The sequence below is a fragment of the Motacilla alba genome, chromosome 1, assembly GCF_015832195.1.
Source record: "Motacilla alba alba isolate MOTALB_02 chromosome 1, Motacilla_alba_V1.0_pri, whole genome shotgun sequence".
In the NCBI taxonomy this organism is placed as follows: Eukaryota; Metazoa; Chordata; class Aves; order Passeriformes; family Motacillidae; genus Motacilla; species Motacilla alba.
The window spans coordinates 4703903-4730931 of NC_052016.1; the positions used below are offsets into that span (position 1 = coordinate 4703903).

Below are 27029 nucleotides of genomic sequence, written 5' to 3' on the forward strand. Positions count from 1 at the left end.
TCCCCGTGGCTCCCGGGTTACCTGCAGGGTGGGACTGGCGCTGGGATGCGCTGGGATTCCTTGGGAAGTGGCCCCGCTGCTGCCCCACGGCCCGCCCGCACCTCTATTTATGTGGCTGCTCGGTGGAACCCTGGCGGGGCGAAAGGGGAGGCGGGGAAGCCTCCAAGGTGCTGGGCAGGGCCAGCGAGATGCTTATCTTGCTCCTGGTGTTGGTTCTGTCTGAGCTCAGGCTAAGCCGGCGTGTCCAGCTCCGTCCTGGCTCCCCACGCCCCTCTGGGCAAACTTCACCAGCGTTTCTGAAGCATCAGCAGCCCCCTGTGTCTCACAGACTGCTGGGGACAGTGACAGCGGGCTCCACAAGGAGAGCAAAACGAGTTAAGAGCTCTAGGAAGGCAGCACAGCTGAAATGCAGCCAGCTCTGGGGTGATGCACCCCAAAATGCAGGAGCCAGCGGTGGGCACGGACCTTCTCAGAGCACACACCTTCCCAGGACAGGGCAGCCCTCCTGTGCCACATGCTTGATATGCAAGCCTGGGGGTTTGTTTTCCCCTGGATCGAGCTGCAGGGAGCCGAGGCCATGGATCCCAGCAGAGAAGGGATGCACAAATTTCATGTGCCCTGACCAGGAAGGGCAGCCCGAGCTTCTTCCCCCTGGGCCATTTGGTCCCTGCTGTGGAAATGTCTTGCCCTGATGATTTCCTTGCTGTGGAAATGTCTTGCCATGATCTCACTGGAAATGTGCCCCCAGCCTTGCAGAACAGAGGGATGCAGAGCAGAGGCATCTTGGGGCAGAAGGGGCTGGAAAGCAGTGAGGGGTTTGGAGCACACACCCGTTCACCCTTTGGAGCAGGAGGTGCTGGGAGAAGAGCACGGGTGAAGCTGCAGGTTGAGGGAGCACTGGAGCTGGACGCTGCACTCAGGACAGTGGGCTGGGATGCTGGCTGGCCTTCATCCACCTCCTGCTCCCTTCTCATGGCTCCTGAATCCTGGAAATCTCTCTGGTCCAGAACCCCCATGCCCCACAGAGCTCAAGAGCACTGAGCTGTGCCAAGCTGGGCAGCTGCCTCCCACTGGAGACATGAAATACTGACAGGGTATTTCTCAGTGGTAGGGGAAGGAAAAGGAACTCCAAGGACTGTTTATCCAGAGGGGGTCATCAGTGTCAGAGGACAGGCCCAGGGATGTGTGGAGAAGGGACAGAGGGTGGTGGGAGGGACACTTGGACACGCTGCTCCTGCCACCGATGCTGTATGGGCACGTGTTGACAGGTCCTGCAGGGAGTTCTGCAGGCAACTCAAATGAAAACTCCTCCCTTGCCTCCTGAGGCCTTTTCCATGCCAGAGACACCGTGGGCAGGATGGCACAGCCAGTCACCCAGCCCTGTGGGACATCCTCGGGGTCACAGCCTGGCAAACATCAGGAGACACAGCACCAGCATCCCTGGGCAGGGCAGTGCCACTGTCAGATGTGCCTGCAAAGAGCAGCCCCAGGGACAGGGGAAGGGGGTCCCAGGAGAACCTTGGCGAGCCTGGCTCCAGCCCAGGTGGAGCAATCCTGGAATATCTGGAGCTCACACCCACCTTTATTGGCTCCCACGCTCATAGTTAACATAGAGAAGAAGTTGTAAATATTCGAGGTCAATACTCAGCGGTTCCTTCACCTTTGCTGGAGTGCATCTGCCTGTCCTGGAGCCTGTCTGCAGCTGGCAGCCACTGCCCTGCAGCCCTGCAGCCCTGCAGCCCTGCTGCTGCTGCTGGAAGCACTGGCCTTTGGGTTAATCCATAACAGCCAGGCTGGTCCAAACTCAGATTCAGACTCAGTTCTGGGCTTCATGGAGTTATGGGGCACTTTCAGACTTACTCATGTGAGTTTGGAACACATGCAGGGACTAACATGTTTCACTTTGCAACAGAATTGATAAAATAAATTTGGTACAATGAGGGTTGAGCTAATCAGTTTGTTTTTCTGGACAAATATGGTTATTGCTGAAGCAAAAACTCTCAGAAAATCTGATAATAGCCCATGTCACTCAGGAAACAACAGACAGCAGAGACACTTTTCCTAACTGTAAATACTTCAGCATTCTATAACTCAATAAAAGTCTCCTGCAAACTAGATTAGATTGAGAATATGGAGTAGCCACTTAGCTGAAATTGAAATTGGTTGTTGCCATCTTGGAGCAGCTCCAGAAACTTACGGAAAGATTGTGAACCTCTCTGGGTCTTTTGAGAGCAACTCCCCCAAACCCAAAGTGGGTTTCAATGGCACTTCAGTGTGGTCCCACAGCCCACTTTTGACATTTGCTTTCATTTATGTTTTTTGGCAGCCATGGCAAATGGCTCTTCTGACCTTCATTATCAGTCCCCAGAACACAATGGCCTGATAGCAAAATCAGGACCAAACTTGCCCTCCCCTCCAGCCCTTGGTAAGGAGCTCTCAGGATGCATATTCATCAGGGATGAAGCCATGGCCCCTCTCACTGTTCTGTGACTGAGTCTTTGCTTCTTGTTTGGGTTCCTTTCACTGTCCCCTCATGTGGGACATGCAGGTGCTACCAACTCCCCCAGAGGAGAGGAAGGTGCTTCCCAAAGCCCAGCTGCCCCCACAGGGGTGACCATTCCCCACCAGCCCAGCTCCTCATCCCCTCTGCTCATCAAAGCCCTCAGCTTTTCCTTCTCACCCCTTCTGCTGACACCTTCCACCTCCTGGGGCTCTGTGTCCCACCCGTTCCTCCCTCCCTGTCAGACCTCTCCTGTTGGAACCCTGGCTGCTGAGATTTTGGGCTTTCTGTGCTGCCAGGCACTGACCCCCAAGAGAACACTGCATTGACCTGAGGCCCTGGAGAAGCTTCCAAAATGGAATGACAGAACTGGGATTGTGGGTGTGGAGTTTGAATAGAAGTGTGTGATATCACAGGCTGGGAAACTCAGAGTTGAAGGGTTTAGAATACAGTAATGGATATAAAGCCAGATGGAGGTTTTAGGCAGAGGCTGCTCCTTCTTCTTCACCTTCTTCTCCATGGGTTTGGGTGGTTTTGTGTCATTGGATAAAAAAGTCCTCATTGTGGGCACGGGTGGTTGGTTATTGGGTTAAAAGTAAAAATAATTGAGGTGTCATTTCTTAATTGGACAGTTTATCCTTCAAAGGCCTTGTAGAGAGAGAGACAGGGCTCCATTTTTAGTTTGTTAGAGTGAAGTGCTGCAGAACTCATGGTTTGTGAGACTGTAACAGAGATAAGAACTAATAAACATCTGAGTCAGAACAAGAAATACCATCTCACACATTTAATCCTGAGCCTGGCAAACAGAAGTTAAGACTCCACATTCTCCTGCTGCCTTCTTGGAGGCAAACATCCCCAGGGGTGAGGAGGAATGGCTCCTGGGGGTGCCTGCAGCCCTGCCTGGGTGGCAGAGAGGGGCAGAAGGGTGCAGCAGTGCTGTGACTTGCCCCCAGCCCTGCTGCTCCTGTGGCAGAAACGGGCTCTGGCCCCCAGGGTAACTCCCAGGAGCTGCACCACAGGCAGTGCACAGGTACCTGCAGCTGGCAAACTCACCAAAGCTCCTCCTGCTAAACTCTGGGCAGGAACAACCATCCCCTTCCCATCCTGACCTTCCCTCATTCCCTGCCCAGCCCTGGGAAGCTCCATGTGAGCACACATGGCTGTTAAACACAATTTCTTCAGTTATCTCCTCTTCAGTGATGCTGTGGGTGGCATTTGGCAGACAAATCTAACACACCACAGTTTTCTCCTAAGCATTTTGAGAAACTACTGGCTGCATTGGGCCAGAGGCTCCCTTGACCAGGTGGTTTGGGCTCAGGGGCACATCTGGACCTGCTGGAGGAGCGGGGGCAGCCGAGCTGCTCTGCTGCTTCTTGTCATTCCTGCTGACAAAGGTGAGGAGATCCATGGCTGTGACCACACCAAGCACCGTCTGCTTCGTGGAGGAGCTGCCATTTCCATTGACTGGAAGCACAGAAAATTCCAGCTTAGTGGCAAAAAAATAGAACACCATCACCCCCACCAGCCCCCTCACCACCTTCCAGCTGTGCAGAGGCTGCTGTTCTTTTATTAAAAGAAAACCCTAACAGGGACAGCATCTGTCTGAGCTCTGCCTCCACAGAAATGATGATGGAGCCTCAGCCAGGTTACTGTGATCACACCAGAGAGGTTTTTGCTGCAAATAACCCACCTTTCCCAGAGCAGGAAACTTAATTTCCCAGTTGTTTTTAGCCAACCTCCAGTCCTGCTCCTATCACTACGGAACCTTTCAGAGCAGACTAATGAGACTCTCTAAAAGCAGCAGTCAGGCACTTTTCTACTCTGTTCTCATAACATCCTACACCACCATTAATGAAACAGCACTTCAATAATTGTTTTAACTGTCTGATAAATGTTTTCTTAAATAAAAATAAAACTAGCCACCAGAGCCCAGACACAAGATAAAATGCGAGCTCCAAAGGTGTGGGAAGAAAGTAATAAATAAGGGGGTAACTGTGACAGCATTAAAACAGCAGCTCTGGAAAAGCAAGTGGGTGTTTTTGAAAATCAGAGCCAAAGGTGCTGCAGACAGCTGGCTGCTATTTTTTGATGGGTGCCATTTAATTTGCTGATACCATTTAATTTATATCAAAACGTGATACAAAAGAGATATTCCTTATTTTGTGACACCACAGCCGAGAAAGGAAACTCTGCCTGGCATTAATTTTGGTGACGGAATTGGAAACGTTCATCAAAGGGAGTTTTGAGTGACAGATTTTTGTTAGCAACATGTTGTGGGAACATGGATGGACTTGCAAGCTTCAGAGCTGATGGGGCTCTGGGGGAGCAGGCCCTGGAGGGGAAGGTTTGGGATGTTTGGGTTTGGAGGCCCCAAGTTGAGCAGACAGCCCCTTGCTGGAGTCACCCACTGCTCACCTGAGGGATGCTTTGCATGCTCAGTGTGTAATCCCATCAAATCAGCATGATTACACCCTTCAGCTCTAATTCACAAGACCTAAACATGGCTCTGGTGACTGCTTTTCGTGTTGCTCACTTTTCCCAGCCAAGGTCAAATCTGTACTCTTTTTGGTGTAATTGTACTGGAAAGGTGTGCCAGGTCAGATGTGCTGAGCAGCACCTGCCACCACGCCTTTTTTGGGTCAGAGGAGGCACAAGGGGCGATCCCTGCTGCCACTGATGTGTCAGCAATCCTGCTGCTGCTGTGGTGCTGCTGCAGGTGACTCTGCTGGGTTGGCTTGTACACCAAGGGGAAGGTGGCTGTGCAGTGGATTGAGAATAAAACCAATAAAACCTGCTTTAAATGTCCTCCCAGACTGGCACAGCATCCCTCCACCCAGCCATGGTCCAGGGAAGGCTCACACACTGCTGCCCCAGGCTACAAACCACTGCCCCTGATGACCCGTGCCACAGGGCTTGCTCATGGCCCACCCCAATTTTTCTCAGCTTTCTCATCTTAGGTGCCTAAATTCCACCCAGGCTTTACCTGATGTGGCCAAATGCTCCTTCTGACCTTGCCCCTGGGCTACAGAAGTCTACAGAGATCTCTAATTTCCCCCTTGCTAGCTTTGCCCCTCTCCCCTCATCCCTGTGGGGTCAGGAGGAGACATGGGTGAAGAGTGGGCAGTTCCAGGGCTTTGCAGAGCAGAAACACCTCGTGGGGCAGAGGCTCAGGGGCTGCACAGGTGCAGCAGATGCACTGACACCTGCCACAATCAGCTTGAGAATTTCCCTCTCCCATCTCAAACCCTTGTGCCAAGCCCGTGGGGAGTTTGTGCAGGTACCCACACTGCATCTGCTCGTGCACCACGATAGCAAAGGGGTCGTTCTCCAGGATGCAGGAAAGCTTCCCAAGGCTGTCCTCCAGGCCGATCTAAACAGGACAAAATGTAACTTTTAATGTTTTACTTCCCCTGGCAATGGCTGAGCTTTGATTTTGGAGGGTGCTGATCCTCCAGCTGCATGAAATCCCCTGCCAGTTCTTGGCTCCTGGTGTGAAAAGCTCCCATATCTGAGCCCTGCTGGCTCTGCAGGGCTTTTACAGGTGCTTGTCCTTACTCTGATCTCCAAGATGTCACCGTGACCCTCCCCACTGCTCTCTGCCCTCTCACCAACCTCTTCTCCCACCTCCTCTCACACCCCAGGGTGCTGCTGGTGCACCTCTCCCTGTCCCCAGAGAGGCTGACAGCAGTCCGGCCTCGGTGGTACCTTGGAGAACTGGTCGTAGGTGACCTTGGTGACAGGCTCTGAGAACTCCACGTTTCCATCCAGCACAGAGCTCAGGGTGTTGCTGAGGGTCACCATTCCCAAAATATGCCTGTAAGAGAATAGGGAGTTTTCCAGAAGGTCAGGCCTGAGGTAGAACACACATTTTATGGAGGGGCTGAACTGCTCTGGTTGAAGTCAGTGACTAAATTGTTGCTGCAGTCAGTGGGAGGCACCAGGTTTCTCCTCACTTGAGCAGAACAAGGAAGTCTTTGTCCTCACCAAGCTGTTGGTTTCACAGCAGTTAAAATCTGCTCTTGCAGTCCAGGACTTAGCAGCTGGGAGAAGGAAAACCCGTGGGTTCTCCAGCTGCTTATTTGTGTGGGTTTCCCCCCAGCTCTCACTCCCCTGGGCTCCCCTTGCCCATGCACTGATCCAGCATCTTCTGGTTTGGTGGGCACTGGATTGGCTTTAACTGGGTCTTTTACAGGAGTTTTATTGATGAATCTTCACAAGGAGGCAGATGATCTTTTTAAAATTATGCATCAGAGTCCAACACAAGAGCCCCAGCTCTGGATGAGCAAATGGGACTTCAGTTTCATCATGAGTGATTTTTCTGTACGAATGCCCGTCTGTGCAGTGAGCAGAAATAGTTACCCTGACTCAGCAACAACAGGAGCTTGGTCATATCCCTTCTCCTGGAGGATCTCAATTGCCTTTTGACAGCTGACTTCTGGCAGGAGGATGAGAGGGGCCGAGAGATTCAGTTTCTGCACCTTGAGGTTCCACCACCTGTTGGAAGACAAATGGCAGCGCCGAGCTGTGACTGCCGCACAGCTGTGGCCTTCAGCAGGGGGGCAAGGCCAGAGGAGATGAGGGATAGTCTGTCTGCCTGAAAAGCCAGCCCCACTCCTACAGCCAAAGCAGAAATGCCACCACGGCCAGGTCTTGTTGAAGCCAAGCTTTCCCTACGCCCAGTGTTCATGCAGCTCCAGAGGCAGGGATGAGACCAGCAGCTGGCAAGGTGCTGAGCTGTCCTGAATCCAAGGAAGCTATTGAGGGCTTCACTTCAAGCTCATAAATGGGTGACCTACCAGTTTTACTCCTTTGTTCTGTATCCTTGGTCCTCACAAGGCAGCATTTGCAGCTCCTGCAGGAGAGAGCCTCGCAGAGATGCTCGTGTGACTTACGAGGGACAAGCTGAGCTTGTGGGGGGGGGACACGAGCAGCCCCCAAACATCTCAGCCCTGAGTCCTTGCAGAAAAGGCAAGGCAATGCTGGAGCCTGGAAGGGCCAAAAGTGACTCTAACCAGACACAAGAGGCCTTGGAAATGTGTTAAGTTTTTAGGAAATATTTTACAATAATTTTAGGTAAAGGAGAAGGCGACATCAGTAATACCTGCTGTCTTTAGGGTGAGACCAAGAGCTTTTCTAAACAACTGGCATTTGCCCAGCCACACATCAACTGGAATCAGCAGTTTGCCTGTGACTCCCTGAGGGGACTCTCTCCCCATGGTGTCCAAGGGACAGCAGAGTTGGCCATCTTTTCTGGCCAGCAGCTCTGGAAGGTGAAAATTCCCTGTTTTATGCCTGAAAAGAGCTGCAGAGCTGTTTGAAAGGGGGCTTGCTACAACAGGGACCCACCTCCCCAGCAGCCTGATGATCCTTTGAACATCAGATGTGGAGTAGAGAGAGGTTTTCAGATGGTTTTGGTGGCCTGGGCTGCCACGTGGGAGTGGATCAGCTACTTTGGGACAGAAATGGCTCCTTTATAGACTTTGACTGGAGAGCTGAGAGATAACCACTCAAAAAGAGAGGAGCTGACATTACAGCCTCCCCAGAAGGGTATGGACTTTACTGTGTTTTTCCTAAACACTAAAAGGGAACGTTTTCCTTTGAAGATAATGATTTCCAGACTCAGAAAGCTGATTCCCCTAGCACAATTTATCCCAGCAGAAGTTGTCTTACCAAGGCTTGTGCTCCTGGGCGTCATTTAGGAACCCATTTTTTATCATCCACTTATCATTCACAAATTTGGACCTAGAAATCACCAACAAAGAGCAAGTCTGTGAGGCTTCCAGAAGAAGTCATGCTTTGTTTCGTGCACCAGACCGCAGCGCTGCCCCCGGGGCCCTCATGATTTTTGCAGCTGGCTGCTCTCAGCCCCTTTTAAGGTCAACAGGAGCATGGGGTGCTCAGTAACTCTTTGAAGCACGCCAGCTATTTGCCTTCCTAACTTTAGGCATGCACGCTCAGAAAGCGCAGCTTGGCTGAGTCCTGCTCCATGCAGTGAGTCAGTGAGGAGATAATAAAGAGGAAATAAACCCCAAGTGTCCCAGCACCCATCCCCTGGTGACTGCCACGCTGATGTGCTGTTCCTCCCTGTTGTTGATTTGGCTTTTTCCCTGTGATCTGCCGGAGGGAGACTCCCAGCTCTGGGCACACTCCACGTGCCTTGCTATCAGATTTATTGGGGTGGTTCTCCAGAGCCCCAAGCACCTGGGCTCAGCTCCTGTCACAGGAGGCCGTGGGAGCTCCCACCCTGGTGCTGGGAGGCAGGGAGGGAGCGGGACACTCACATGTAGTTGCGGACGGAGTCGGGCAGGATGACAACGCAGCGCTGGCCTTCCTGCAAGTCCTTGGCAGCCCTCACAGCCACAGACATGGCACTGCCCGAGCTGCCACCTGCAAGGGCGCCAAGGACAGGGAGACAAGTGTCAGGGCTGCCCAGGGCCACTGTCCTGGCGTGGGAAGCACAGGCTGCCCCAGATAAGGGTGCAGAGGTGGCACCTCATGGGATGGTGGCTTGGGACACTGGGATGGGAGGACAATCAATCACAAAGCCTTGCCGGCTTTAGGGCCAGGCAGAGGAAGGGACTCATGGGACGTGTTCATGTGGTGGCTCTTGGGCTTCTGAGGCAGCATGAAAGTCACCTCATGGACTTCATGAACCATTTCTTGTGGGCAGACCAAGGTCTGAGATGTCCCATGTGGGGACATTCAGAACACACTGCCCACACCACACCCTCCCTTCCCATGAGCAGAAGACCACGCCAGTTCTAAAGCTTCTGGCTGACATACTTGGCAGCCAAAGACTGGCTTTAAATGCACTCTAAAGACTGAAAAAAAAAACCCATAAACATTTCATTCATGCTTGGAATACCAGGCCAACATGATGGGAAGGCTTGAATGCTCCCCGTGTCTGTGTGCACGCATGTGGTTTGCTGCACGTAGGGAAAGCAGGTCCCTGCTTTACAGAGACAATTCCTCCACCACCAGTCTGAGTACTGGAAGTCAAACACATTCCACTATCTGTGTGCCAATTACACACTGCATTCACGGCAGCACGTATTTTACAGCAGGTTAATTATCCCTGGGTCACATTTTTCAAACAAACGAGGAACGGCCCTGAAAAATGCAGTTCAGGGAACACGAAGCTGTTCACAAATTGTGGTTGAGTTCAAACAAGTGGTTTCTGTTGAAACACAGTGACTCCGTGCCTGCTAGGTTAAATCAACATTTAAGTGTTTCATTACATATATATAGCCTGATCTTTTCCAAAACTCCCTGGATATGAGTGCTCAGGGCTTTTATCAGCTGTAACTACGTAGTGTCTGCTCCTGGATGCAAACCTGTGTCTGTTTGCTTGGTGCCAGGGGAGGCTGAAAACAAGGCTGATGCTCTGTGCAGGCTCTTAGGGCACAGGCAGGGTCTGTGTGAGGGCACCTGTTCATTTTGGGAAGCCAGTGGGATCACTTACAGCTTGTTGGCACGGGGAGAAATACTCAGTAAGAACATCTCACACTTTCTTTGCTTTCAGACCTTCCTGGTCCAAAGCTGGCACCTCTGGTGCGGCGGTGACACCGAGCACGGCCTCGCAGAGCTGTTGGCAGAGCCCACCTGTCCTGCCCCGAGCCCCACTAATCCTCCCTTCAGCCTGTGTAACTCTACACTGCCTGAAGATCCAGTTCCACTGCAAAAGTGCTCCAGCAAGGAGAGAATTATTACTTCTATAATTACTGTGGCTGATGAGTCAGAGCCCAGACCAGACTGAGGGACACACCTCTGGAGCCTGCAGTGACCTCTGCACAGCCCGAGGCTCAGCCTTTCAGCCCTGCAGGCACAAAATGCAGAGGGCACCTACTCTGGAGAGTTTTGGTCCCAAAAGGATGAGGTTCAGAAGGTTTGTTAAGGGGACAAACTGTTGTGCCTGCACTGTGCTTACCACACAACAAGCCCTCCTCTCTGATCAGCCGGCGGGACATGAGGAACGAGTCTCTGTCGTTGCTTTTGTACCACTGATCGACCACCTGGAAGGCAAGCAAGGAGGATGAGTCTTGGAAATGTCATTTCAGGCTGCCCTGGCCCTCTGAGGCACGCCGTGGTGCTGATGCCCACAACATCTGGCAGCTCTGAGCTGCCTTCCACACTTGCTGAAAGCATTTGTCAGAACATCCATGGTCTGAAGTTCTTGCTTGCAGACACCCACACCTTTGCAGCCAGCACCCTTTCCTTGGAGAGTTAGGGACGCCTGGCAGGTCCAGGGTTAGGATGTGGAAGGGTATTTATGATGTCCCAGGCCAGGGTACATTAATGATTCAGAATTTGCCAAAATGAGATCCACCTACAAGAATCAGTCTGGATTGTTAAGGTGACAGCTCCACAGCCCGGTGCTGACAGCAGGGGTGTAGTTAACACCTGGAAGCAGAAAGAGTCTGGGGTCTGAGGCTGTGAGGGACCTTTCTAGAATGAGGCCAGGGCAACACAGGCAGCCTGTGTTAGGGATTTAAAGCTCTGTGGCAGCTGATACTGAGAGGGAACTTGACAACAAGAGCTGCAAGGTTCATGATCTGCTGTCTTGCTTGGATCTTGTCATCCAGCCTGCGCATGGTGCAGGATTTCTGCTCTCTGTGTGTGGTGCCTGGGGCAGAGAAGGCTCAGGAAAGAGCGGTGTGATGAAGAGCAGCCTCAGCACAGACATCTGTGTGACCACAGCCAAAGGGTGAACAATGGCAAGGCTGAGCAGAGGACACTCACACCGTGTTAAATGCCTGCCTTTCACCGCTATTTGCCTTCTCCTTGTGGGTCAGTGGCGTAGTTTGACATGGGAGGAATTTAGGGGAGTGAGGCAAAAGCTTTTTGTGTAACTGACAGCTTGTTCAGCCACTGAGAAGCTGGATATGGCTCTGTGAAAGACACATGTTTTTTATCTCTTGGAAAATTGGAAACGTCTCCATAACCTTAACAAGAGGGACTTCTCTCCCTAAGTGAACTGAAGAAGCACTATTTTAAAGGTAGCAAACTGACTGGAAATTTTAGGTTCTGTTTCTTTACATTATCAGTGAGAAAGAAAAGGTTGTGGGGGTAGAAGAAGTGTTCTGAAGGGTTTGTTTTGATTCTTACTACTTTTTTTGTCTTTCAATTACTTTTAATAAAATTTTCTTTCTACCCTTTTAAAGTTTTGAGCCTGCTTTGCCTTTCTCCTAATCCTATCTCACAGAAGGAAGTGAATGCATTAGTGATTGACCAGCACCAAAACCTACCACACTCTTTGGTGCTTTAGCCAGGAAATTTTAAAATTGAGGAAATCTTAAATTAACAAACCAAAACCACTACAGTCAGTTATAACCAGAGTTACTCAGAAAGTAACTGGGTGTCCCAATCCCCCCACAACAGCTTGTTCTGCACTGGGAAGATAGACCAGGGCCACCACACCTCTGGCCTTGGGAGCAGGCTGGGGGTTGCAGTGCACTAAATCGTTTATTTAGTTGTTGTTTTGCACTGGGTGACTGGAGATTTGCTTGACAGCTGGATGCCAAGGCAGAGGGCAGGCAGAGGCCCCTCCTCACAGGGTTACTCACGGATCTGTCGAGGACAGTGGGGATGAAGTCGTGCCCAATGCCCTCCACCTCGATGGTTCTGGTGCTGCTCTTGTTCATCTCACTGGGCAGGGCCACGATGGAGCCATCAGGGTCCACGCCAATGATCTTGGAGGGAAAGGCATTTTGTCAAACCAAAATGGGAACTGAGAAACAGCCAAACACAAAAGTCAAACGAAAAGTTACCTACACCCTTATCAGCAGCGTTTCCTTCCCCTGATATTCATTAATATTCCTAATCACTGGCAGCATGGAGAGCTTCCAGGATAAAAGGGTGCTGTTTTTCACTGTCTGTTTAAATAGATCCTAGGTAGTCTTCAGCTGTTGCAGAAGTGACTGGTGGCTTAAAATGTTATCGCTCTCAAGGTGTTTGTCATCACCCCTTTGGCAGAGCCTGCCACTTCCAAAGCCCAACCCTGAGGACAGTGCCAGAGCTCCTTAATCTGCTCTAGGTGAAGCCAGCCAGTGAGCTCCAACCTGTGGCACCCGTGGACACCGACATCCCTTCTGGATCTAGCTGTGCTGCCTGATGGTGGCACCTCCCCGGTTATTTACAGCTTTGTGTCTGGGCTGAGCTGCCTCCCTCAGCAGGCAGCTTGAGAAGGGGTGGTGACGCTGCACACGCAGCTGCACGCTGCCAGGGAGGGAAACCTCACGTCCCAGTCCCCCAGTGGTGAGTCCACACCTCTCTGGTGGATCAGGGATCACTCACACACTGACCAGACCTGTGTGTGCACGCCTCTGGTCTGCCTTGAAGCACGAGCTCTGCAGGATGAGCATCGTGGGGGATGCTAACCCTAAAGCACTGAGGCTTTTGCAGGGGCAGAGGGGAAGTATTTGCAGTCTGTGCCCCCCAGTGTCCTGCACAGGGCAAGGCACAAGGCAGGGGAGATTTTACAGGGGCTGTGGAAACTTTGGTCTCTAAGGCACTTGGATGGGTCTAGATCAGCCTAAACATCACCAAATTGCTTCCAGCAAAAGCCAGGATTGCTGTGAACAAACAAACAGGTGCAGACAACAACTACTCAGGTGAGCTGTGGGGTTAGGCAGGAAATGACATGCAGGGACAGGACAAGGGGGATGGCTTTGAGTTGAAGGAGGGTAGATTTATACTGGATAATAGGAAGAAATTCCTTATTGTGAGGGTGGTGAGGCCCTGGCACAGGTTGCCCAGAGAAGTTGTGGGTGCCCCATCCCTGGAATTGTTCAAAGCCAGCTCTGAGCAACCAGGTCTGGTGGAAGGTGTACCTGCCAATGGCAGGAGGGTGGAATGGGACAACCCCAATGTCCCTTCCAACCCAAACCACTCTGTGATTCCATGAAAACCCCGGCAGTCCTGCCTCCAGCCTTACCTTGCACTCTGGGCACTTCTCCTTCAGCTTCCTGGCGACACCAGTGATGGTTCCTCCTGTGCCAGACCCAATCACCACCATGTGCACCTTGCCTGCAGATCAGGGGACAGAGAGGTTTGCAAGGCTCAGCACAGCCCCCAGCACGACCTCCCCTCTATTCAGAGCCCTGTGCAGGTGCAGAGCCTGTGTTCACCAGAACCCCTGTGAGCTAAGGTCAGGCAGAGGCCGTGCTGGTGGCCACAGCCTGGTCCTGTGCAGAAGCTCAGATGAGCTTGCAGGACTTGAGCACAGCTGATCCTGCCTCACTGCAGGGAGCTGAAGGTGACCTCTAGATCTCCCACTGCAGCTCTCCACGATTTCTGCATCTTTGGCATCTGCTGAGCAGAGGGAACAGCCTGAAGATGTGTCAGGGCAGGTTTAGGTTGGATATTAGGGAAAGGTTCTTCCCCAGAGGGTGGCTGGGCATGAACAGGCTCCCCAGGGCAGTGGTCACAGCACCAGCCTGCCAGAGCTCAAGGAGTGTTTGGACAATGCTCTCAGGCACATGGTGTGACTTTCTAGGTGTGCAGGACCACAAGTTGGACTTTGATAATCCTTGTGGGTCCTCTCCAGCTCAGGATATTCTGTGATTCTGTGGCTTAAGGGGAGGGAATATCTCAGCACATCCGTCCCTTTCAAACCACAGCACATCAAAGGAAGTCACACACATGAATATCACCAACAGGCACAACCTTCCAGCCTGTGCTGGCATCCACAGTGGAGGGAGGGCTGAGCTCTGCCCTGGCACCTGCCTCTGTCACATGCTGCCCCACTGGCATGGCTGAAATTATACAGATTTAGGACTGGTAGCAGCAGAATTGGAGTCTGGCCTTCAAAACCTGCTGCTGCAGCTGCATTGGGAAAGGGGGACCTGCAAGCCACAGCTGGCAGCCAGCTGGAGCAAACCCTGACACTGCAGTGGAGGCAAGGCTGGGACTCTCCTGTTGCCATTGATAGCTGACTGCTTTGCAGCTCTGATAACTGCTCTCCAGTTAAAATCCTCAAGTCCTGGTCACACTGTACAGTGCTCCCAGAACTGGCAATAAATTTCACTTCTGTCTGCACAGACGTGGACTGAGATAGCCCTTCATCCTCCTCCAGCCCTCACTTCCAGTGGCACTCGTTTGGGAGGTTTTGATTTGCAAATGAGAGTGCTGGATCAGATGCAGCCTTGCCATGCCCTGGTGGATTTATATTCCCTTCCAAGGCCTCGTGGGACCTCTTGTGTTCCCAGCTGGCAGGTCACAGAGGCCACCAAGAGACATGTTCTTTCTCCATTAGGTACAGCCTGAGTTTCTTAAGCCTCTGGTTTCCCCCCCAGGCTTTTTCAGTGGGAGGGGACAACCGGGAACCCTGCAGGCTGAGGTGGATCTGGAGTGGATTAGGAGAGGTTGCTACACTCTGCGTGTCAGTGTTCTTAAGATAATACTGCCTGCCCCTCCGGAGGCCCTTTGGGCTGTTTCTAGACATTCAGGTCAATAAATGGTGTAAATGAAGCCTCTCAGAGAGGGTTGCAGCCCTGTGCACGTAGAGGCAGCAGCACGGACAGTACCTTCACACTGCTCCAGGATCTCCTCGGCCGTGGTGTCGTAGTGAGCCAGGGGGTTGCTCGGGTTTCGGTACTGTTTATTCCAGCAGAGAACAGCAGGAATTACCGTGTGAAGAGCAGGTCAAATACCAAACCAGCAATAGCTCCTGACGGAGCTGTACCTAAAGCATGCAGCTGCCCCCTCCTCTCCCTGCCGAGGGGGAAACTGCCACCCCACCAGGGCAGGCCACACGTGTTCCTCCTGTTTGTCCCTTTGGCACAGGTTTCCAAACCCACTTGGGAGGTTAAGTGTGCCCACAAACACTCACTCTCCAGCACGTGGTGCCCCTTAGGTGTGGGGATGGTTCAGAGGCTGGAGAAGCTGTCCTGATCATCAGCTCTCATGCACAGAGGGATTTTGCAGCGCTGATAATTGTGCACCCCACGTTCACACCCATGGACCAAAAATGAGCTGAAAAGCTCAGCCAGTCTTTGAGCTACTTATTTCTCAGATGGAAGGAGCTTGCCTGGCTTTCCTGCATTCCAGGGGCTCCTCACTCAGGGGTCAGACCAAGTGCCCTCCTATCCAAGACCCAGCACTGCAGGAACCTCTGGCATGAGTCACCAGGGTTTGCCCTTTACAGCATGAGGTTTATTTTTGAGGCAGAACAGAGGCTGCTAGCTAGGCTTAAAAAGTTGTGGTTTTTTTTCAGGTCAAAGTTAAATCTGAAGCAATTTGAGGAGGGTTTGAATTGTGCAAGAAAACCCAGCCTCACTCACATCTAGGCTTTGGCAGAAGTGTTGCAGGTTTGGAAATGTCCCTTATTTTGTTTCTGTCCCCCTGTGCTTTGCAGAGGAGCGATTAAGTTTCAAATGCCATGAAACACTGATGAAATCTGCCTCTGGTGCCAGTTCAAATGGAGCCCCCAAACACAGGCAGACTCGGAGAACACCCTGTAAACTCTCTTGGGAAAGGGAGCCAGTGGAGGGACGGCCTTTACCTGGTCCAGGATGTGAGAGTTTGGGATTTCACTTTTCAGCTTCCAGGCAACACGGATGTTGGACTCGGGGGCATCGAAGCGGGCGCACGGCGTCCTCACGATCTCAGCACCCAGTGCCTTCAGAATATCCACCTTTGGGAGGGAGAGGAGGAGCTGCACACTGCTGATCCCACGCGGGGATGGTAACCTGAACCTGCAGGCTCAGGGCAGCACCAGATGCCAGAGCAGCTTTGCATGTGGGAGACATTTATCATGGGGAGCTACAATGTCCAATTCTGGGCTCTGCTGTCTCTGACAAGCTCCAGCACCCCAGGGCCTCCTGCCTGAAGCTGGCACATGGATTCTGGCCTCTTGCCCTGTCCTACTTGGAGGGCAGGCTGGGGACAGGGTGGAGGGAGGTGACAGTGGAAAAGGGCAGAGGGAACTGGACAGGGAACAGCGTCTCCTGTGTGCTGGGACTGGAGCCCCAGCGTGCAAAGGGGAGATCAAGAGCTGGTTTTGCCTTAAGTCCCTTCTCTTCTCTCACTAAAGACAGGGAAGGAGCAATCAGCCCTAGGGTGTCTCCTCTGGGAGATGGGGCTGTCAGTGGGACAGGGGAGTGTTGGGACACCTGGAGATGAAGCCCATGGCAGCTGGAGGTGGCATCTGACCCAGACTGAGATTGAGTGAGATTTAGGTTGAATTGAGGGTGACACTTAGGAGAAGGGCTCATTCTCGAGCCAGGTCAGGGTGCCTGTCTGGCTTCACTGGCATGAGTTCAGCTGAGCTGTCTGTGAGGCTCTTGGCTCACCAGCGAGGGATTTCTGCCATCTCCAGGACACTGTGTTCACCTGACCATCAGCTCTAGTGCAAGGGACTTGAGACACCACCCTGAGAAACAGCTCAGGCAACTCTAAGTGTCTCCAGGTGAAAGAAAACCATAAATACTCAGATGTCAGAGGGGAAGTGAGCAGGACTGGCAGGATAGCCCTGGCAGCTGCCTGTGCTTCACATGCAGCAGACCCTGCTCCGTTCCTCTGCACCCACACGCTGTGTTTGGCTCTCCCAGCTGCACTTCTGACACCAGACAGCCACCGGGCCACCACAGGCTGTTTTTTTTTCCCTCAAGAGGCAACTTTCCACATAGCAGCTGTGGCAGTGGGTGTGCAAGGCTCGTTGGCTTTTAAAGGGCTCCAGGGAGGGAGAGGCAGAGAGAAAGGAGATGTTCCCTGGCTGTGGGGTAAAACCATAGAGAGCTCTGACCTTCTCCATGCTCATTTTCTCTGGCAAGACGATGATGCAGCGGTAACCCTTGAGAGCAGCCACCAGTGCCAGCCCAATCCCTGCGTGGGGGGAGCAGAGGGAATTGGTTGGCACCAGAGCTCGGCGAGAGCGACCGACGCGCGCCCCTCGCTCGCGTGGAACCACGACGTGGGCACCGGCAAGCCACGGGTGAGGGAATCCTCTGCGAGCCTCCTGGCATGTGCAGGGAGCACCAGGGAGGGTGGGAGGATGGGCTGATGCTGACGGGTGGCACTGAGAGAATGGGGAGAGCTTTTCTCCCCTCACCGAGGCTCAGCCACCTTCCTGTGGTTTTGGAAACACAGGAGAAAGGTGGTTTTGCTTCAGGAGTGCCTTCCCTCCCCCTCAGTTGTGGGGGACAGGCACACAGGACATCACTCTGTGGCCAGCAGGCAAAGGGCACCTCTGCTCCAGTTTCACTGGGGTGATGGATGGAGCCAGCTGCTCCCAGCTAGAGCAGGGAGGTGAGGCAGCAGGAAGGAGCAGCGTGTGCCTGCCAGGGGCTGCAGGGAGCCTGGTGCCATTCCAGCTGCCCCCAGGCAGGCAGGGAGCCAGTGTGATCCAGGTGGGACACAGCTCTGGGGGAGCACAGATCCTCTTGGCTCCATGGCTGGGGGTGGCTGGGGTGACAAGTGAGAGTGACAAGGGCAAAAATCCCAGGAATTCTCTTCCAACCCATCAGGGGAATGGTGTCTGGGAACCTCTGAGAATTCAAAAGCTTCCCAGCCTGAAAACACCCAGGGTTGCCCCAGCCCTTGATGCTGTCTGCCTTGCCACAAGGAAACGTTCCAGGCACACCTGTGCAGGTGTGGGACCCTCACAGAACCCTCAGGAATTTCAGCAAGGAGGCACCTCGGCATGCCAGGAAGCCCATGGCCACCAGGAGGGGAGCTGAGGGGAGGATGGAGCCAGAGCCAACCTCGTAACTCCAAGTGCAAGAGCTCCTCAAATCCCTGCTCCTCAGAAATTCCTCCCTGCCCAGTTCCCAGGCAGAGGGAGCATCCCTGCTCTTCCCACCTGTGTTTCCTGAAGTGGGTTCAATCAGGGTGTCTCCTGGTTTGATAATGCCAGCTCTCTCTGCATCCTCCACCATCCTGAGGCTGATGCGGTCCTTCACGCTGCCCCCCGCGTTGAAGTACTCACACTTGGCCACTGGAAAGGGAAACAAAGGGGAGACTCCATCAGGCACCAGCTGCCCCGGGCCTCACCGCAGTGTTAGGACACCTCTTCCTCCTCTGCAGGACTGTCCTTTGCTCAGGGGAATGCATCCACCATCTGCTTTTCTGGCATTACCCATCAGCACAGAGTCCTTCTTTCCCCCATGTTTCCTCCACCCTGGGTGGGTTTGAAGTCAACCTGGACAGCCCAGGATGGGTTTGAAATCAGCTGGACACGGCCATTGCAGGGGGGGAGGTTCCTCACTGGCACAACACTCCATGAGGACTCTTTTGTGGGCAAGGGTTAGCAGCAAGGTCTCCCTGTCCATCCTGGGGCATCGAGGTTTTTAACAGATATCTAAAAAGCTCCCCTTTTGCAGGGGTGATCTGTAGTCCTGACTGAGGTGCCGTAAAAAGTCCCAAACAATAGAAAGGACATTTTCAAGTGTCAGGCCAAATGACAGTTTCTTCCACTGAGCTAGCAACAAACCAAGGAACTTTCCAAGGCACGTTCAGATTGCAATGCAAGGCACATCTCAGTCCTCACCGGGGCCTCCACACCACAGCATTCTTCTTATCAAGCCTTTGATGAACATCTGCAACTGAACTGGTGCTACTGAGCTCTGTTTTGTGGACAACAGGGAGAAATGGGGATTTCCAGGCGTGTTTTTCACTTCACCCAGGCAGAGACAGTGACTTGAGGTTGAGAAATCAGCCCTGTACCTGAGCAGCCCGAACAAGAAAGGAAATCTTGTGCTCATCCTTACACTTTATAATGCAAAGCGCCACAACTCCAGCTGCACAAGGGTCCCTGGGGGCACAGAAAACACCAGGCAATCCCATCCAGCTGCAGCTGCTTCCCTTTATTCCTGTGTTTGCCTGGGAAGGGGCTCTGTGCTGACACATGGAGCTGCTCTGCCTGTTCTGCTCTCCTTCCCCTCCTGTGCCAGGGGAGGGAGACATCATCCCAGAAAATGGGATCTGCCGGGCTTTCCCAGCTCCTAAATCACCAGCCAGACATCCTCCACGGGACAGGCTGCTCCAGAGCTGCACCAGGCACTGCACATCTGTCCTCCCACCTCCAGCAGCTCCTCCCTGCTCTCCTGGTGTCCCCTCCACTCACTGTGGGCAGGGTGAGGCAGTGCAGTGTGGAGCTTGCAGGGTTGGTGGCCCAAGGATCCCAGATCCTGAGAAGGGGTCAGGTGGGAAAGCCCAGGGTGCTCCCTGTGTCTGTGTGCTCAGTGGGGTCTGGCTGCCCTTAGAGTTATTCATAGTTATTTAATTTAATCATAGTTTCATAGTTATTTAATTTCATCATAGTGATTAAATTAATACATTAATTAAATTAATAAATAACTGTGTGGTAAATAGTTTAATCAGAGTTACTTAATAAATAACTGTGTGGTAAATAGTTTAATCAGAGTTATTCAATAAATAACTGTGTGGTAAATAGTTTAATCAGAGTTATTCAATAAATAACTGTGTGGTTCCCAGCTGCCCCACAGCCCTGCAAGGCTCTGCTGTGCCATTGCATTCAGGAGGAGTGCTCAGCAAGCCTCTCCTTGCTCAGCTGTGTGGCACTCGTGGCACTCTCTGCCTCTCAGAATCTGCCTTTCTGCCCAGTTTGGATCAAATGAATTATTAGGGTTAGGAGTTACAGGAAAGGAGACTGAAAAGTCCACCTGCACAGATCTGAGTTTATCACCCTTGTGACTGTAGGGGACCAGCCTAAAGCCAAGCCTTACATGAGACAGCACCAGCTAACGCCACCTTAGGGAGAGGACTTAGATCCGTCCCCAAATTTAGGCCAGCTCTGCTCTGAGCTTATGCTGCTGTTATCTGGCGGGAGAGATGCCTCACTACCATTGCTCCCCTGCTCACTGCTGCTTGAAACCTCCTGTTTGCCCAAATAAATTGCTGCCTAATAAGCAGGAGAGCCCAGCATGAGCCACATCTGCCCCTCCCCATCTGTGTTCCTCTCACAGAGCCTCTTCTGAAGCCCCCCTCCAGCACCACCCCTCACCCTCACCTCGTGGCATGCAAAAACCTGGTGGCAAGGGGACACTCACAGAGCTCACACTTGAGCCCATAGGACTTCCCAATCTTGTTGATTTGGACCATTGGGGTGCAGCCAATTTTCTTGAGGATATTGGGCAAGATCTTCTTTTCTTCTGTCCTGAAATAATGCAAGGGGGAAAAAAAAAGGTCAAATCAAAGCTATTGTTGTGCAACATGAATCAAGAGAAAATCCGAGTGAGGTTTCAGCAACTTTATCAAGGCCACCAAAGACACCCCAACTCCAAGAGAAAAAGTCCCCATCAACAATTAGTGGCACCAGGAGTTAGTTACAGTTCTCCCTCATGAGTTATTAGGTCTTTTACATTTAAAGTAAGCTAATTAATTTTCAGGGTTGTTCTGAAATGCTTTGCTCTGCAAAACCCTAGGCCAGGTCTGTAATGAGTGAGAAGATGCTGGCAAGCCTTAGGATTTTATGCTGTGGGTGAGAAAACCAGGAGACACAGCATGAGGCTCCTCCTCTTTTCCCCATCCTACCCATCCTGATCTCTGCTCCCCACATTTCCAGCTGCCTCTGGGCCAAGTGTTGCTGGCCAGGACTGCCAAACTTGCCAGGATGGCTCCAAGCCATCAGAGAAGCCCAAACCTCAGAGGGTTCTGGAGGGTGTTTTGCAAACAGTTGAGCCCAGCTCTGTGATCAGTGAAATCCAGCTGCCCAGGTTGGGCAGGCGCTCTCAGACTCCAGCAGGAGCCAAAAACCACTGCAGCAGCCCCCTGAAACAGAGCTGTGTGCCCAAGACACCCTGCCAGGGAACTCACACCCCTGAGCTCTCTCACAGATGACGAGGGCTGTGTTTGTTTGGGCCACGTCCTGGTCACTAGCCGAGGACATCTCCTTGCCGCGGGGTGACAGTGCCCATTCCCTCACTGCTCAGCTCTGCTGTGCTCAGCCCTCACCTCCCACCACCCCTGGAGCCCTGAACTGGAGTTGTGCCGTCCCTGTCACGGCCAGGCAGGGCTGTGTGCTGGCAGGAAGGCCGAGTGGCACAGGGGTGACTCAGGGACCTCACACCCCTTCCCTCCAGGCTCTGCAAGTGTGATACAAACACCTCCTGCCCTGCAGGAGTGCAGGGCTTTAGTGAAGGTCTTTCCTACCAAGAGGTCCCAGCCTCCCTGCATCCCAGAAACGATGGGATGTGCTGGTTCCTCTCCCTCTGTGGGAAGTGTTTGCAGAGCCATCTCAGGCTCCACTGAGTGCTGCCAAATGTGAGGCAATACCACAATAAATGAGCTTCCCCCGCAGCTGCAGCCATTGCCCATCTGCTCCAAAAGCCACTTTGGGAATGCTCAGGGGTTTCAGTGGGGCTGAGCCTTGGCTCCTTCAGGTAAGGTTTAACTGGAGCCTGGCTCTCTTGAGAGGGACCTGATTTTCTGCATTGCACATCTGGATTGCGTCCTGCAGGTGCTGATGTCAGTTCAGGACAGCAGACGAGGATGGATTTCCCCTAAGATTCCAGCTTTTAGTCACAGCTTGCTGTTCCTTGAGATGTCCAGGGGAAATCCAGAGCTGGCAAAGCAAAGGATTCCTGCTGAGGTTATGCTGGATCAGAACCAGCTCGAGGGGTGTCAGAACTAGCCTACCTCTGTATCTCTCAAAAAAATTTAAATATTTAATATTCTCAATTAAAATAACATCCTGTCTCCTCCCTCTGCTTCTACCCCCAGAACTCAATCAGATTTCACCTGGGAATCTCAGCAAGTCCAGAGATTTTTGCTCCATCTGTGGCTTACCCAGAGCAGGGAAACCAAACCACCTCTCCCTCCACGCCCTGCTGCAGAGGTGTGGCGTGGCCCAGTGTGTTTTTTTCCCTGCTCCACAGTGGGTTATGGTTCAGCTCCTGCCCCAGCAGTGCTGTGTGGGCCCCCACAGCCAGACTCCATTCCCAGAGCAGTGTTTGATGCCCAGGGTTTGGGAATGTCTCCCCATCTCCTGTCTGGGAGTGGGATGGGCCCAGCCACTGGCACCACCATGGCACCCTGATGCTAAATTGTTTTTTTAAAAAAAAAAGAATTTTATCCTGCTCAGAATGATAATTCAAGGGAAAAAAATATTAATTTTGACTGAAAAAGCTGATTGTCTCCTCAGGCACCAGCTGCAGGGGTTGCACTGAGCAATGCACAGATTGCTGGATCAGCTCCAGGGCTCTGCATTCCATCCCTCCCTCCTGCATGGGCCAGACTCAGATGCTGCTCTGGGCTGTCCACATGCTGGTGGCTGTGCCCTGGCCTTGTCCTGCCTGGCACATGGTCAGGCATGACCGTGCAGAGCACATCCCATGGCCTCCAGTCCCTGGAGCTGGATTCCAGGAGTTTTACTCCACTGGCTGGAGCTGGATCCCTGTTTCACATCTCTGCACTGCAGGGACGTGTCTGCAGTTCCCTGACATTTATGGGACAGCCTTATCTTTAGTAGCTTGTCTGTGTCTGGTTTGCAGGGTCATTAAAGCACCTCTTGTCACCCTGGGAGGGAACCTGCTGCTGTGAGGGCAAGAGCAGCTCAGAGCAAGCACTATTCTCTGCACTGGGGCCATTTGCTGCTGATATAAAATCCTGGTAATCCATTTTTGTGAAGGCCTCTCAACCATCTAAAATAAGATGCCCCAAACAAGGGGATGCTCTGGAAAACACAGGGCCTGAGACTCGAGCCAGCCGCATCCTTCTGCAAAATAAAAGGGAGTGGAAAAAGTCTTCTGGGAGAGGAGCTACTAAGCTGCTTTTGCCATTTGGAAAATAGACCATCACTAACACACCAGCTGGCTCCTGGCCATGACCATGCTGGTGTAACAATGACCTCCAGGAAAATTCCCTGAGGAAAGCAGCACAGAGGAATTACTTACAAGGGAACACAGGAGTGTGGAGACTTGCTGGCAGGCATTGTGGCTGTCCATGTGCACTTACTGGGCAGGTTGGGAAGGGTCCAGGTGCTGTCGTGACTGCCTGCAGCCCTGCCATTCACCAGGGGACACTTCTTACTCAGCTCCTGTGGGGTGGAAACAGAGGTCACATAGACACCTGGCAGGAAAAAAAGCTGCAGAAGGGGAAAAAATGGCATTTGGGTGGCCAGGCTGCTTGGAGCATCCTGCTGGCATCTCAACCACATGGATCTAGGTGGGTAAGGAGGTTGTAGGGGTGGAAGGAGGTTGGAAGGAGATGAACAGATGAGTGGATGTTGTAGTGAAGTGAGTGTCAGTCCCTCCTCCCAGGGAGCAAATGGTGTGACAAGAGGAAATGGACTCAAGTTGCCCCAGGGGAGATTATACATTAGGAAAAAAAATTAGATTATACAGTAAGAAAAAAAATGTCATGAAAGGGTTGTAAAGCATTTGAATGGAATTCCCAGTGAAGTGGTGCAGTCACCATCCCTGAGAGTGTTCAAAACTCCTGTGGAGATGGCACTTGAGGACACAGACTCACGGTGAACATGGTGGTCTGGGTTCATGGTTGGACCTGATGATCATAACAGTCTTATCCAACCTCAGCAATTGCATGATTCCATGATTCCATGACAAAATTGCTTTTTTGGAGTGGTGTGCTAGACCCCATACATCATCTGGGCATCCTCTCCAGTACATCTTCTTCCCCATCTCAAAACCATCACCTCCACTGGGAAATTTTATGCTCCTAATTTAATTATTTGGTCAAGAACAGCTTTTTTCACCCTAGCAGTGAAGAACCTGCAGGTAAATCCATCCAGCAACAACTGGAGAATGCTTTTATGGTGATGGTGGGACTTCGAGGTCACCTCTGCTCTGGCATCCAAGTGCATTAAAATTGAGAAAAGAGAGCCAACAAAAATAAAACAGCAAAGGTGCTCGGGGTACTGAGCAACTCCCACAGTAAAGCAGCTTAAAGAGAGGAGGAGTCATCAGGCTGGAAATGGGACAAGAGGCTGGTGCTGAGAGCGGGCTCTAAATCCTGGGGGAGTTGGAGAAGGTGCATCAAATAATGAGCAATAAATGATAAGGCAGAATGGAATTATCAGGAACGACTACAGAGGCAGAGCAGATAAAAAATGGAATGAGAAAAGGGTTAAACAAGTTAGAGAAGGTTGAGCTCAGCTGCAGATTTTAAGCACACAAGCCCTGTTGGCATCAGTGCTCTGCAGGAAGGCAATTTTCTGTGCTGCTCTCTTTGTGTTGCTGGTGCATATACAGACAAAAGGAGGAGACTTGGCTTAAAGTTTATTTTCAGGATCTGCTACTGAGCAATAGCAGAAACAAATAAAGCCAGGAAAAGTTTGCATGCAGGTTTGGTGTGACCTCTCTGCTCTGATCCTCTCTGCAATCCATCCACCACCCATCTGTGCTCAGGAAACAAACCGCATGGAGAAAAACCACCTGAGTTTTGGTATCTGCAAGTTCCTTTTCTGGCTTGTTCACAGAATGAATTTACCTTGATTCATCCACTAGTGAATAAAGGCACCTCGAAACTCCACAGGGTCATGGATGGAGACTTGTGCCTCACTTAGACTGATGAGGAAAGCTGCTGTTAAGCTGCTTAGTCTGCCCTGTCCCCCTACACCTCTGTGGGGGTGCATTTTGCAATTAGAGCAAGTGTAACCCTTTCCTTACCTTCGCTGCAGCAGAAATGGTCAAAGACATGACGCTGGACATTCCTTCTGCATTTAACTTCAGACTGAGAACAGAGACATCATTTTGCCATCTGACAGAACCAAACCAGTGGCTCAAAGAAGAAACATCCCATTTGTAAACACAGAGAACTGCCTGCAGCAGGGCCAGACCTGCTGCCACATGGGGAAATCCAGTTTAGCTGGGGAGCTTCATCTCACCCCCAGGCCATAAAGCCACAGCCCTGTGGTTGTGATATTTTGTGAAAATCCCTTTGCTAGGATTTTCTTCTCCTGAGAAGCTGAGAAGGCCTCAGCTTCAAGTGCAAACAATTTGTTATCTGCTGCTGTGGAATGCAGCAGGTGCTTTCTCAATTGGTCAGTGTGGGATGTTTCTACTTGGTGGCCAATCGAGGAGGCAGCAGCTCTTGGACTCTCTGGGAGTTACAGAACTCTGTTATTCATTCCTTTCTATTCCTGTCTCACCTTCTGATGAATCTTTCTCTCTGTTCTTTGTAGTATAGTTTTAGCGTGGTCTTTTTTAATGTAATATATATCATAATATAACAAACCAGCCTTCTGAAATGGAGTCAAGATCTCTCCTTCCTTTCACCAAGTCCAGACTGCCCAGAAGACCCACGGTAATAAATGGTGACCCCAGACGTGGCAATTAATGGTGACCCCAACATGATAACACAGCCCTGTCCCTCCTCAGCGCCTGGGCTCCCTGCCAGTGGCTGTGGCTCTCAGTGGCCAGCAGGCTGTTGTGGCCAAGCCCTGATTATCTGAATTCTTTGTGGCTTGACATATGAGCCCATGGGCAGCCTTAATTACCATTTCTGCCATCCTCCTGCTGCTTGCCTGCTCCTTTCACCCTCCTGGTGGCAGTTTCTCTGCAGCAGCCCGGCAGGACAGCCCGAGGTCTGTGCTGTGAGTCCCTGGTGGCTTCCACGCTGGATGGGGCTGGGGTTCGCTCCCTGAGGGCTGGGCTGTCCCTGGAACACAGAAACACCCCACACTGTTACTCCAGCAACACCAGAGGGATGGGACAGCCCGTGGTGAGGGACTGAACCTCCTCCTTATCCAGAGGCCCCACAGCATCTCTGAAGATGGAGGTCAACAACCTCCTGTTGCAACCGGGCTCCACAGCTAAAGCAGACAGAGAGCTCTGGTCCAGACCCACACCAGAGTTCCCTCAGCCACCTTTTCTTCTCCAGAGACACCACCCCCAGCCTCAGAAAGCAGCAGGAAACCATGAGGGTGCAGGGCAGTCGCTCCAAAATGCCTCGGATCCTGCAGCCAGCAAAAGCTTTCCCAGCAAACTTTGCTTCCCAGTGCTCTTCCCCACCACTGCTGCTCATTGAGAGGGATTAAAGGGGGAAAATGGTTTGTTTCCTTGCAAGCCAGGACTTCTGTTGGCCTTGAGTATATCTCCCAAAGCAAATCTGTGTTTACCTATCTAATTAGCTGGGAAGGAGCAAAAGTCACCTGTGGGTAAAGAAGAGATAATCCACAGCGTACCAGAGGTGGTCAGCAGGCTTTCACAACTGAGCTCACCAGTTACTACCCAAAATGCTGGCTGTTAGAATGCTAGATATTGAGAATGTTAGATTTTTTGTGTTGAAAGACAAAGACTCTCAAGAGAACACTACATTTAACCTGAAGCTGTAGAGAAAACTTCCAGAATTGAATAATAGCATTAAGATTATGAGTGTGTAGTTTGAATAAAAGTGGGTAATGTCACACAGTAGAAAACTTGGAGTTTAAAGTTTTAGAATATAGAGTTTATAGAATGTAGTTTTAGAATATAAAGTTTTATAATATATATAAAACTATACAAGATAGTTTTTTAGAGAGATAGAACTTTTAGAGCAGAAGCTAATCCTTCTTCTTCATAAGTTTAAGTAGTATTTTGTAATTAGACAAAAGAGTCCACATTGCAAGACA

General features: G+C 51.7%; 1 protein-coding gene across 1 annotated transcript; it reads right to left on the reverse strand.

Annotated features, from left to right (window-relative positions):
• Positions 1-3268: 3268 nt before the first annotated feature.
• Positions 3269-25128, reverse strand: LOC119709016 (cystathionine beta-synthase-like). Its single transcript, XM_038156206.1, has 16 exons — positions 25087-25128; positions 23353-23495; positions 20509-20615; positions 18300-18434; positions 17244-17323; positions 16002-16133; positions 15025-15094; positions 13434-13525; positions 12064-12189; positions 10428-10512; positions 8782-8887; positions 8171-8242; positions 6860-6994; positions 6206-6314; positions 5786-5870; positions 3269-3964 (listed from the first exon to the last, which is right to left on the reverse strand). Exons 1-16 carry the CDS (start codon positions 25126-25128, stop codon positions 3750-3752), a joined length of 1734 nt encoding a protein of 577 aa, XP_038012134.1. The 3' UTR covers positions 3269-3749.
• Between the last annotated feature and the right edge of the window lie 1901 nt (positions 25129-27029).